This window comes from Trichomycterus rosablanca, chromosome 8 (assembly GCF_030014385.1).
Source record: "Trichomycterus rosablanca isolate fTriRos1 chromosome 8, fTriRos1.hap1, whole genome shotgun sequence".
In the NCBI taxonomy this organism is placed as follows: Eukaryota; Metazoa; Chordata; class Actinopteri; order Siluriformes; family Trichomycteridae; genus Trichomycterus; species Trichomycterus rosablanca.
Window position 1 is genome coordinate 40937944 of NC_085995.1, and position 12806 is coordinate 40950749.

The window sequence follows — 12806 nt, forward strand, 5'->3', positions numbered from 1 at the left end:
ATATCCAATTCCCTACTGAGGCTCCTCTGACGTGCTGTGTTCTTCACCAATCGTCTAGTGCGCTTGCTGGCCAAAAAATGTCGACCTTCCTTTGAAGATTCGAACCCGTGAGCTCAGCCGTGGCAGGATCCCGAGCGCCCAGGCCAAATATTTAACGACAAGCGGGTGGTGAATTATTGGGTCTGTCTCAAACCTAGTGACCCGCACTGCCTACCTGATCAGCTGGCTCAGTAGAGAGGATTCTAATAACACATCTGAGCTCATGAGGCGGATTATTTAGACACGCCCTCTTCTCATGAGCGTAGTATGACGTGAAGTGCGTCCGTGTATAGAGAGATCACTGTGACCGTGTGTTCAGGCTGGATCCATGCGGTGTACACTCCCGAAGACACGCTGGTGTTCGGTGGGAATTTCCTGCACAGCTTCAACATTCCGATGCAGCTGAACATCTACAACATCGAGGACCGCACGCGGGTCAGAACCGACCCTTCCGTGATATTACTGCTTTATTATCATCTGTGTCGCCGCGAGAGACTCACACGTGCACTCCCTGTGTTCCCCTCGTCTAGGTTCCGTCTAAGTTCCGGTACCCGTTCTATTACGAGATGTGCTGGTACGTGTTGGAACGTTACCTCTACTCGCTGACCAACACCTCTCACCTGACGCCGGAGTTCCAGAAGCACTCGCTGGGCATCGGTCAGTAAACCGCCAGCTTTGCTGCACGTTCAGGAAAACGTTGATGTTTCAGATCTGCTTTCTGTCGATGCTTCGTGTTTAAAACTATGTTTATAAATGATCCTGTTTAATTTCTACATCGTCTCCGTTCATATGATTCCCTCAGCGCTACTCGCCGTGTGCAGGACCTCAGTCGTATCTGCTCCGGTCACTAATCGGCGGCATTAAGCGCCGTCTTAAAAAACGCCGTCTGCAGCCGTCAGAGGACGATTGTAGAGCTTTCAAAGAGAAGATCAAAGTTCTCCACGACCCAAATCATCCAAAGTTTGGTGATACTTAAAACTGGTACAGAACTAAAAGCTGGTTTGTTCACTGTGTAAAGCTTTGATGGTACCACAGCAGCACCGGCGCCGTGCTGCACGTCTATATCGTTTCATTACGCTTCTTAATCCTGGAGATGTTGGAACAGCGTATTTCTTACTGATTTTTGCGGTTGCCGCAGCGTTCTGTCGTTACTGTACGCTGGACTTAATGAGACGCGGCTACATCTAACTATTTTATCTCTGCTATAAGCTGAAGCATGAACGTGCTGCACTCTGTTTAATATGGAGCGCTTATATGAGAATGTGATCATATGAACATAAACCCTGTTTACATTCAGTTCTGTGTTAGATTATTATGACGTACAGTAAACAATTAATCGTTTAGATTAATCGATAAATAGTCTATAGATTAATCGATAGAAAGATAGTCGTTAGTGGCAGCACTAGAATGGTCAGGCGGGATTTAGAGAACCGCTGTAAAACAGGTCTGCTATGTGACTCCGCCCACATTCGATTAGTTTTCTTATCAATTTACGTCTTCTAGCCGGTTCTAATTCATGGAAGATAACATCTGATCATGTGAGCAAATCTCATCTGAGCTCATGATTATAATTCTATGTCCCTTTTGTAATGGGTTAAAACTAGCCCTATTTAAATGGGCACAGAGAAGGAAGGACGAATCAGGACGCCTTAGGATGCTAAGCGCTTTTCCACCTAAATAACTCTGGTTCTTGAACCGGTTTTGTTCGGGTTTCTTCGAACCTTGGTGCCTCGTCTCCTCCAGTTTTTGTGAGCCGAGCATGCGTCAGCGGTGGGCTAGCTGAGCACTTTAACTCCATTTAAAAACACACACACACTGACCTCCTCGGAGATCTTTCGAGAGTTTCGTCTGGGTGTGGCACGACCTTCTAAGAACGAACATCACCTTGTTTTTTATTTTTCTGGCCAACAGGTCTGACGAAAGAAGACGTCGTCAAAGAAAACGACGAGCAGGAGGATGAGGAGGAGAAGGACGACGAGGTTAAGGAGGACGCCGAGGAGGAACCCGAGGCCCCATCTCCTCCGCCACGCCCCGGGGTGAAGGTCCACCTCACCCCCTTCGAGCTGGAGGGGCTTTGGCAGCTGTTGCACAAGCTGGAGGAGCTATCGGCCCATAAGAAGTGTGTCCCGGCGGGCATCAGAAACGCCCCGGCGCTCCTCAGTGACATGCGGGTACGGAGAATCCCCTCCGCCATATTAAACTGGTTTAAATAAGATTTTGTGTGACGCCCGGTCTCCTGTCGCCCGCAGGCCCTGCTGGAGGAGCATGCCAACGACGATCCCAAACTGTCTTACACTGGAAGGCCTATCGTCACGTGGCCCAAACGGGTATGAACTACACTGGCACCTTGTTTATACACTTCTGTGGGGACGTTTGGGGCGACATTCAGTGTCGGATAACCAGGTCTCAGGTTCACATATACTGGCACAGTTGGTCGTACCTGACGGAGGGACGGTGGAACAGGGTTCCTCATTGCTGAATCACGTAAAGCTCAGTTGCCCTACGTACCTGCTTTTTTTTATACGCTTTGATGATACCAGTCAGTAAAGTACGTTTTACCACCCTGGCATTTGCTTGGTGTAAGTGAAACCATGGCAACCAATGAGGGCGCTCCCGGTGGGAACACAGGGTGATGGGCAATCAGGTTATGGTAACAGGAATGGACGTTTAGGTAACAGGATTGTACATTTAGGTAACAGGAATGGACATTTAGGTAACAGGAATGAAGGTTTAGGTAACAGGAATGAAGGTTTAGGTAACAGGAATGGACGTTTAGGTAACAGGAATGGACGTTTAGGTAACAGGATTGTATTTAGGTAACAGGATTGTACATTTAGGTAACAGGATTGTATTTAGGTAACAGGATTGTACATTTAGGTAACAGGAATTAATAAGGGTTTAGGTAACAGGATTGTACATTTAGGTAACAGGAATGAAGGTTTAGGTAACAGGAATGAATAAGGGTTTAGGTAACAGGATTGTACATTTAGGTAACAGGAATGGACGTTTAGGTAACAGGATTGTACATTTAGGTAACAGGATTGTATTTAGGTAACAGGAATGAAGGTTTAGGTAACAGGAATGGACGTTTAGGTAACAGGAATGGACGTTTAGGTAACAGGATTGTACATTTAGGTAACAGGATTGTATTTAGGTAACAGGAATGGACATTTAGGTAACAGGAATGAAGGTTTAGGTAACGAATGAAGGTTTAGGTAACAGGAATGGACGTTTAGGTAACAGGAATGAAGGTTTAGGTAACAGGAATGGACGTTTAGGTAACAGGAATGCAGGTTTAGGTAACAGGAATGGACGTTTAGGTAACAGGAATGGACGTTTAGGTAACAGGAATGGACATTTAGGTAACAGGAATGGACATTTAGGTAACAGGAATGAAGGTTTAGGTAACAGGAATGAAGGTTTAGGTAACAGGAATGAACGTTTAGGTAACAGGAATGGACGTTTAGGTAACAGGAATGAAGGTTTAGGTAACAGGAATGAAGGTTTAGGTAACAGGAATGGACGTTTAGGTAACAGGAATGAAGGTTTAGGTAACAGGAATGGACGTTTAGGTAACAGGAATGAAGGTTTAGGTAACAGGAATGGACGTTTAGGTAACAGGAATGGACGTTTAGGTAACAGGAATGGACGTTTAGGTAACAGGAATGGACATTTAGGTAACAGGAATGAAGGTTTAGGTAACAGGAATGAAGGTTTAGGTAACAGGAATGAACGTTTAGGTAACAGGAATGGACATTTACGTAACAGGAATGAAGGTTTAGGTAACAGGAATGGACATTTAGGTAACAGGAATGAAGGTTTAGGTAACAGGAATGGACATTTAGGTAACAGGAATGAAGGTTTAGGTAACAGGAATGAAGGTTTAGGTAACAGGAATGGACATTTAGGTAACAGGAATGGACATTTAGGTAACAGGAATGAAGGTTTAGGTAACAGGAATGAAGGTTTAGGTAACAGGAATGAAGGTTTAGGTAACAGGAATGGACATTTACGTAACAGGAATGAAGGTTTAGGTAACAGGAATGGACGTTTAGGTAACAGGAATGAAGGTTTAGGTAACAGGAATGAAGGTTTAGGTAACAGGAATGAAGGTTTAGGTAACAGGAATGAAGGTTTAGGTAACAGGAATTTTCTGTTTTTTTTCCAGCCCTCGTGGTACAGGCCTCCCTCTTCTCCCCCTTCTGTAATATACCGGCCCCGGGCGCCAAGCTCGGGTCCCACGATGGCCCCGGTGCCGCGTCCCGTTAAACCTCCGTCTTCCATCTCGTCTCTGAGGCGGCGGCGTGTGCGGTGCAAGCGCTGCGAGGCGTGCCGGCGCTCCTGCTGCGGAGACTGCATGTACTGCAGGGACATGAAGAAGTTCGGCGGGCCGGGTCGACTCAAGAAGACCTGCATCCTCAGACAGTGCCTGGCTGTAAGTGTTCCGTTCATCCGTGTGTGTGTGTGTGTGTGTGTGTGTGTGTGTGTGTGTGTGTGTGTGTGTGAGACTTGCAGCTCTAGCGTTTCTAACGCGTGTGTTTCCTCTAGCCGGCGCTGCCCCTGACCGCCGTGTGTGCCATATGTAAGGAGGGTAATCAGGAAGGTTCTGAAAGCAGCCAAGTTCTCATGGAGTGTTCTGAATGTGCCCAAATCACCCACCCCGAGTGTATAAAGGTACACACACGTGTACATGTACGGCGCATATTAGGTCTAATTAAATGTGGAGGTCAAAATGCTAACGTTACTGTTTACCTGTGTGTGTGTTACAGGTAGCAGGTGAGGGTGTGATCAATAAGGATCTACCAAGTTGCTGGGAGTGTCCCAAATGTGTCCAGGAAAAGAACACTGAGGTACACCGTCGCTCTCTTTATACTGCACCATCACCAGTCTAAATTAAACTTCATTTTTTTATCTTTGTTCAACGCTGAATCTAGTAACACACACACTTACCTACTCAGAATGTGTTTTGGTCGAATCTCAGGCACCTTTGTTTCATTTCTACAAGGTTTCTAAGTGGAAGATGAGCTGAATATGAGTAACAGGACTGAAAGTAACAGGACTGAGTTTTTAACCTAGACATTTAGATAACAGGAATGAAGGTTTAGGTAACAGGAATGGAGGGTAACGGGAATGAAGGGTAACGGGAATGAAGGTTTAGGTAACAGGAATGGAGGGTAACGGGAATGAAGGTTTAGGTAACGGGAATGGAGGGTAACGGGAATGAAGGTTTAGGTAACGGGAATGGAGGGTAACGGGAATGAAGGTTTAGGTAACAGGAATGGAGGGTAACGGGAATGAAGGGTAACGGGAATGAAGGTTTAGGTAACAGGAATGGAGGGTAACGGGAATGAAGGTTTAGGTAACGGGAATGGAGGGTAACGGGAATGAAGGTTTAGGTAACGGGAATGGAGGGTAACGAGAATGAAGGTTTAGGTAACGGGAATGGAGGGTAACGGGAATGAAGGTTTAGGTAACAGGAATGGAGGGTAACGGGAATGAAGGTTTAGGTAACGGGAATGGAGGGTAACGGGAATGAAGGTTTAGGTAACAGGAATGGAGGGTAACGGGAATGAAGGTTTAGGTAACGGGAATGGAGGGTAACGGGAATGAAGGTTTAGGTAACAGGAATGGAGGGTAACGGGAATGAAGGTTTAGGTAACGGGAATGGAGGGTAACGGGAATGAAGGTTTAGGTAACGGGAATGGAGGGTAACTGGAATGAAGGTTTAGGTAACGGGAATGGAGGGTAACGGGAATGAAGGTTTAGGTAACAGGAATGAAGGTTTAGGTAACGGGAATGAAGGTTTAGGTAACGGGAATGGAGGGTAACGGGAATGAAGGTTTAGGTAACGGGAATGGAGGGTAACGGGAATGAAGGTTTAGGTAACAGGAATGAAGGTTTAGGTAACAGGAATGAAGGGTAACGGGAATGAAGGTTTAGGTAACAGGAATGAAGGTTTAGGTAACAGGAATGAAGGATAACAGGAATGAAGGTTTAGGTAACAGGAATGAAGGGTAACGGGAATGAAGGTTTAGGTAACGGGAATGAAGGTTTAGGTAACAGGAATGAAGGTTTAGGTAACGGGAATGGAGGGTAACGGGAATGAAGGTTTAGGTAACAGGAATGAAGGTTTAGGTAACAGGAATGAAGGTTTAGGTAACGGGAATGAAGGTTTAGGTAACGGGAATGGAGGGTAACGGGAATGAAGGTTTAGGTAACAGGAATGAAGGTTTAGGTAACGGGAATGAAGGTTTAGGTAACAGGAATGGAGGGTAACGAGAATGAAGGTTTAGGTAACGGGAATGGAGGGTAACGGGAATGAAGGTTTAGGTAACAGGAATGAAGGATAACAGGAATGAAGGTTTAGGTAACAGGAATGAAGGGTAACGGGAATGAAGGTTTAGGTAACGGGAATGAAGGTTTAGGTAACAGGAATGAAGGTTTAGGTAACGGGAATGGAGGGTAACGGGAATGAAGGTTTAGGTAACAGGAATGAAGGTTTAGGTAACGGGAATGGAGGGTAACGGGAATGAAGGTTTAGGTAACGGGAATGGAGGGTAACGGGAATGAAGGTTTAGGTAACAGGAATGAAGGATAACAGGAATGAAGGTTTAGGTAACAGGAATGAAGGGTAACGGGAATGAAGGTTTAGGTAACGGGAATGAAGGTTTAGGTAACAGGAATGAAGGTTTAGGTAACGGGAATGGAGGGTAACGGGAATGAAGGTTTAGGTAACAGGAATGAAGGTTTAGGTAACAGGAATGAAGGTTTAGGTAACGGGAATGAAGGTTTAGGTAACGGGAATGGAGGGTAACGGGAATGAAGGTTTAGGTAACGGGAATGGAGGGTAACGGGAATGAAGGTTTAGGTAACAGGAATGAAGGGTAACGGGAATGAAGGATAACAGGAATGAAGGTTTAGGTAACAGGAATGAAGGGTAACGGGAATGAAGGTTTAGGTAACGGGAATGAAGGTTTAGGTAACAGGAATGAAGGTTTAGGTAACAGGAATGAAGGTTTAGGTAACAGGAATGAAGGGTAACGGGAATGAAGGATAACAGGAATGAAGGTTTAGGTAACAGGAATGAAGGGTAACGGGAATGAAGGTTTAGGTAACGGGAATGAAGGTTTAGGTAACAGGAATGAAGGTTTAGGTAACGGGAATGGAGGGTAACGGGAATGAAGGTTTAGGTAACAGGAATGAAGGTTTAGGTAACAGGAATGAAGGTTTAGGTAACGGGAATGAAGGTTTAGGTAACGGGAATGGAGGGTAACGGGAATGAAGGTTTAGGTAACGGGAATGGAGGGTAACGGGAATGAAGGTTTAGGTAACGGGAATGGAGGGTAACGGGAATGAAGGTTTAGGTAACAGGAATGAAGGATAACAGGAATGAAGGTTTAGGTAACGGGAATGAAGGTTTAGGTAACAGGAATGAAGGGTAACGGGAATGAAGGTTTAGGTAACAGGAATGAAGGTTTAGGTAACGGGAATTAAGGTTTAGGTAACGGGAATGAAGGTTTAGGTAACAGGAATGAAGGGTAACGGGAATGAAGGTTTAGGTAACAGGAATGAAGGTTTAGGTAACGGGAATTAAGGTTTAGGTATCAGGAATTAAGGTTTAGGTAACAGGAATGAAGGTTTAGGTGACGGGAATGAAGGTTTAGGTAACAGGAATGAAGGTTTAGGTAACGGGAATGAAGGTTTAGGTAACAGGAATGAAGGTTTAGGTAACGGGAATGGAGGGTAACGGGAATGAAGGTTTAGGTAACAGGAATGAAGGTTTAGGTAACAGGAATGAAGGTTTAGGTAACGGGAATGAAGGTTTAGGTAACGGGAATGGAGGGTAACGGGAATGAAGGTTTAGGTAACGGGAATGGAGGGTAACGGGAATGAAGGTTTAGGTAACGGGAATGGAGGGTAACGGGAATGAAGGTTTAGGTAACAGGAATGAAGGATAACAGGAATGAAGGTTTAGGTAACGGGAATGAAGGTTTAGGTAACAGGAATGAAGGGTAACGGGAATGAAGGTTTAGGTAACAGGAATGAAGGTTTAGGTAACGGGAATTAAGGTTTAGGTAACGGGAATGAAGGTTTAGGTAACAGGAATGAAGGGTAACGGGAATGAAGGTTTAGGTAACAGGAATGAAGGTTTAGGTAACGGGAATTAAGGTTTAGGTATCAGGAATTAAGGTTTAGGTAACAGGAATGAAGGTTTAGGTGACGGGAATGAAGGTTTAGGTAACAGGAATGAAGGTTTAGGTAACGGGAATGAAGGTTTAGGTAACAGGAAGGAAGGGTAACGGGAATGAAGGATAACAGGAATGAAGGTTTAGGTAACAGGAATGAAGGGTAACGGGAATGAAGGTTTAGGTAACGGGAATGAAGGTTTAGGTAACAGGAATGAAGGTTTAGGTAACAGGAATGAAGGGTAACGGGAATGAAGGTTTAGGTAACAGGAATGAAGGTTTAGGTAACAGGAATTAAGGTTTAGGTAACGGGAATGGAGGGTAACGGGAATGAAGGTTTAGGTAACAGGAATGAAGGTTTAGGTAACGGGAATGAAGGTTTAGGTAACGGGAATGGAGGGTAACGGGAATGAAGGTTTAGGTAACGGGAATGGAGGGTAACGGGAATGAAGGTTTAGGTAACGGGAATGGAGGGTAACGGGAATGAAGGTTTAGGTAACAGGAATGAAGGATAACAGGAATGAAGGTTTAGGTAACAGGAATGAAGGTTTAGGTAACGGGAATGAAGGTTTAGGTAACAGGAATGAAGGGTAACGGGAATGAAGGTTTAGGTAACAGGAATGAAGGTTTAGGTAACGGGAATTAAGGTTTAGGTAACGGGAATGAAGGTTTAGGTAACAGGAATGAAGGGTATCAGGAATTAAGGTTTAGGTGACGGGAATGAAGGTTTAGGTGACGGGAATGAAGGTTTAGGTAACAGGAATGAAGGTTTAGGTAACAGGAATGAAGGGTAACGGGAATGAAGGTTTAGGTAACAGGAATGAAGGTTTAGGTAACGGGAATGAAGGTTTAGGTAACAGGAAGGAAGGGTAACAGGAATGAGGGTTTAGGTAACAGGAATGAAGGGTAACGGGAATGAAGGTTTAGGTAACAGGAATGAAGGTTTAGGTAACGGGAATGAAGGTTTAGGTAACAGGAAGGAAGGGTAACAGGAATGAAAGTTTAGGTAACAGGAATGAAGGTTTAGGTAACAGGAATGAAGGTTTAGGTAACGGGAATGAAGGTTTAGGTAACAGGAAGGAAGGGTAACAGGAATGAAAGTTTAGGTAACAGGAATGAAGGTTTAGGTAACAGGAATGAAGGGTAACAGGAATGAAAGTTTAGGTAACAGGAATGAAGGTTTAGGTAACAGGAATGAAGGTTTAGGTAACAGGAAGGAAGGGTAACAGGAATGAAAGTTTAGGTAACAGGAATGAAGGTTTAGCTAACAGGAATAAAGGTTTAGGTAACAGGAATAAAGGTTTAGGTAACAGGAATGAAGGTTTAGGTAACAGGAAGGAAGGTTTAGGTAACAGGAAGGAAGGTTTAGGTAACAGGAAGGAAGGGTAACAGGAATGAAAGTTTAGGTAACAGGAATGAAAGTTTAGGTAACAGGAATGAAGGTTTAGGTAACAGGAATGAAGGTTTAGGTAACAGGAAGGAAGGTTTAGGTAACAGGAATGAAGGTTTAGGTAACAGGAAGGAAGGGTAACAGGAATGAAAGTTTAGGTAACAGGAATGAAGGTTTAGGTAACAGGAATGAAGGTTTAGGTAACAGGAAGGAAGGGTAACAGGAATGAAAGTTTAGGTAACAGGAAGGAAGGTTTAGGTAACAGGAATGAAGGTTTAGGTAACAGGAAGGAAGGGTAACAGGAATGAAAGTTTAGTTAACAGGAATGAAGGTTTAGGTAACAGGAATGAAGGTTTAGGTAACAGGAATGAAAGTTTAGGTAACAGGAATGAAGGGTAACAGGAATGAAAGTTTAGGTAACAGGAATGAAGGGTAACAGGAATGAAAGTTTAGGTAACAGGAATGTATTTTCAGGTAATGGACTATATAGTTTTAATTACCAGATTTAATTATAAGTACTTAATAAGCAGCATCTGTGTCATTTCTCTTCTTCAGTCTTCCAGCAGTAATTCGGAAGAGGAGAGCATGAACGGCGTAACCACTAGCTCACCGTCCTCGGGTCCCCCGGCTAAACGCGCGTACAGGGAGGGCATCGGGGTGGGGGCCCTGCGCATGGGCCGTAGGAGCCGGTCCTCCCATTCCCCCACCTCCTTCCCTCTCACCCGCTCCAGGCGCCAACCTCCACCCTCACAGAGGATCCTGCTGCAGCACCAACAGAGCCGCAAGAGAGCCGGGGCCCTGGAGCTCCAGCACAGGAAGAGGGTAAGGGCCCGGACACGCCCGCAGTGGATACTTTCATTCCCTTCTAAAAAATTAGATTACACACATAGAGCAGCAGATCTGACACATTACGCTCATGCACACATAACTATCACATGCATACATACACCAATCAGCCATAACATTAAAACCACCTCCATCCCGTGGGCAGCGTCCTGTGACCACTGATGACCACTGACCTCTCGATTCTTTTTAGATAGCAGGTTTATTTTAACTGCCCAAGTGCTGCTTGTTCATTTTTCTTCTAATCTCGGCTCTTTTTTTTCATTCTGCAGATGAAATTAGAGAGGAGCAAGATCTTTCAGTCGGTAAGAGATTCCAGCATGTCTTGTTTAATCCATTTGTTCATGGCATCAAGCTTCTGCGTACGTGTGTGTGTGTGTGTGTGTGTGTGTGATTCCACGCTGGTTGTGCTCATCTCCTCTGTCTGCTTCCGAAATCTCCCCCCGTCTGGTTTCTCAGACGCGTTCGTCTGTCTCTCTTTCTCCGAAGCTCCTGCGTCAGCGGAGTTTGGAGCGAGGGAGCCTGATCAGGGCGGGGCTCGGCAGGGCGACCTCCAGAGGCAGAGGCCTGTCCTCGTACCGGGGCAGAGGGGCGGCGCCGGCGCGGCCGGAGAGAGACGAGGGCGCGGAGGAGCGCGAGAGAGCCGAGAGGAGAGAGAACGGACTGGGGGGGAAGGAGAACCGGCCGCACAGACGGCCGAGGGACGACGAGAACGCGGAGTCTCCGCAGAACGGAGAGCGCGAGCGGGACGAGGGCGGTGATCAGGCGCAATCCGAATCTTCCGCGCCGCTCGGCGAGGAGTCCAGGGATCAGAGGTCGTGCGTGACGGTGACCCTGCAGCCCACGCGGGGCAGGCGCGACCCCGGCACCATCGTCCCCAAGCTCGAGGCTAACGTCTCCACCGCGACCGACGTCCAGGGCAAGTCGCTGCTCCGACCCCCGCTGCGGCGCGGCGATAAAGCTCTCTCTCGCGCCATAACCCACCTCCATTCACCCACTCTGACCAGGAGCACTTCCAAACACGCCCACATGGGCAGGACATTACGGTGCAACTCCAGACACTCCCACCACCACCACCACCACCACCAGCACACGGGGCCAAGCAGAAGCGCCAAGAACACGCGGCCCGCCGAGAGAGCGAAGCCTGCCGCGTCCCCTCCCGGCCCCTCGCCCGAGCAGAACGGCGTGAGCGAGGCCGGGTGGGGCAGGCTGGTCTGGGTGTCCGTCTTCCGTTACCTGACCCGGGCCGAGCTCTGCGTCTGCATGGCTGTCTGTAAGAGCTGGTACAAATGGTGAGTGGATCAGTAAAGTCTGGCACGTCCAGTCCGATTGTTTATTTTTGTCCTGTGTGGGTCACGACCTCGCTTTGTTCCCACAGGGGCTGTGACAAGCGCTTATGGACGCACATCAGTTTAAGTCGCTGCCAGTCCATCAGTCCTCAGGCTCTGTCCGGCATCATCAAGCGCCAACCTGTCACACTGGACCTGTCCTGGGCCAACATATCCAAGAAACAGCTCACCTGGCTCGTCAACCGGCTACCAGGTACCTGAGAAAACGCTGTACACGAAGTACTGGTTCCTCACTCGTATAAAAGTCCGAATTGCTTATGGCTGATCGTCTGTGGGCGAATCAGATATCGGTCAGATGAGAATGCACATCAGATACACACCTGTGGCGTGGCGCTGCTGCTGGTGTAAGCACAGGGTTAATGGACATGCTCAGTCCAGATGTTTACATTTGGTTTACTTTCATCACGGTCCGTGTACCTGTGGTCATTCGTTTTTCACTTCAAATCCCAAAGTTGAAAAACAAGAAACGTGGTGTCATTCGTTTTTCGTTTTCAAGATTAAAAATCAAATAACAAAACAGGCAGAGATTGAAAAACGAGGCGTATTTTAATTTTCCGAAATCAACATTTTCTATCAGTTCAACCGGAAATTAACACAAGCGCGTGCACGCACTGACGTGTATAATTAAGCAATAGAACACGAGAGGGAGTGTGTTATCGCGAATAACATCACGGCTGTGATTCGGTCGCAGGCACGAGCCGAAGGCGAGTAACACACGACCTCGAGTGTTCTATTGCTTTTATACAACAGTTTTTACAAAATAAAGAAAGAAAATAAATCAAAGAAGCCCTGAATTTAATAATAAATATGCTTTAATATTGACAATACCCTCCGCCAAAAAGTAGTTCCACAACGAATATAAAGTTTAACATCACAGAGCAGACATCACAAGTTGCAAAAACTCATTTCAGGGAGGTAAGAAGAACAAGAAGAAGGTAAGAACCTCCGAAGGGGAAAAAAGAAATAAAAAAAACCTCTCGCACACACCAAAGGCTATGG

General features: G+C 46.2%; 1 protein-coding gene across 3 annotated transcripts in view; it reads left to right on the forward strand.

Moving 5' to 3' along the window:
* kdm2ab (lysine (K)-specific demethylase 2Ab) overlaps positions 1 to 12806 on the forward strand; it is a 28675-nt gene that overhangs the window by 12274 nt on the left and 3595 nt on the right. For 2 of the 3 annotated variants that reach the window (XM_063000894.1, XM_063000896.1), the window contains exons 10-20: positions 359 to 474; positions 570 to 696; positions 1951 to 2210; positions 2289 to 2366; positions 4208 to 4474; positions 4588 to 4713; positions 4809 to 4889; positions 10171 to 10437; positions 10731 to 10763; positions 10918 to 11750; positions 11837 to 12000. In XM_063000894.1, the coding sequence (XP_062856964.1) occupies positions 359 to 474; positions 570 to 696; positions 1951 to 2210; positions 2289 to 2366; positions 4208 to 4474; positions 4588 to 4713; positions 4809 to 4889; positions 10171 to 10437; positions 10731 to 10763; positions 10918 to 11750; positions 11837 to 12000 (2352 nt within the window). The remainder of the gene's footprint in view (positions 1 to 358; positions 475 to 569; positions 697 to 1950; positions 2211 to 2288; positions 2367 to 4207; positions 4475 to 4587; positions 4714 to 4808; positions 4890 to 10170; positions 10438 to 10730; positions 10764 to 10917; positions 11751 to 11836; positions 12001 to 12806) is intronic. The other variant, XM_063000895.1, reaches the window with a different exon arrangement.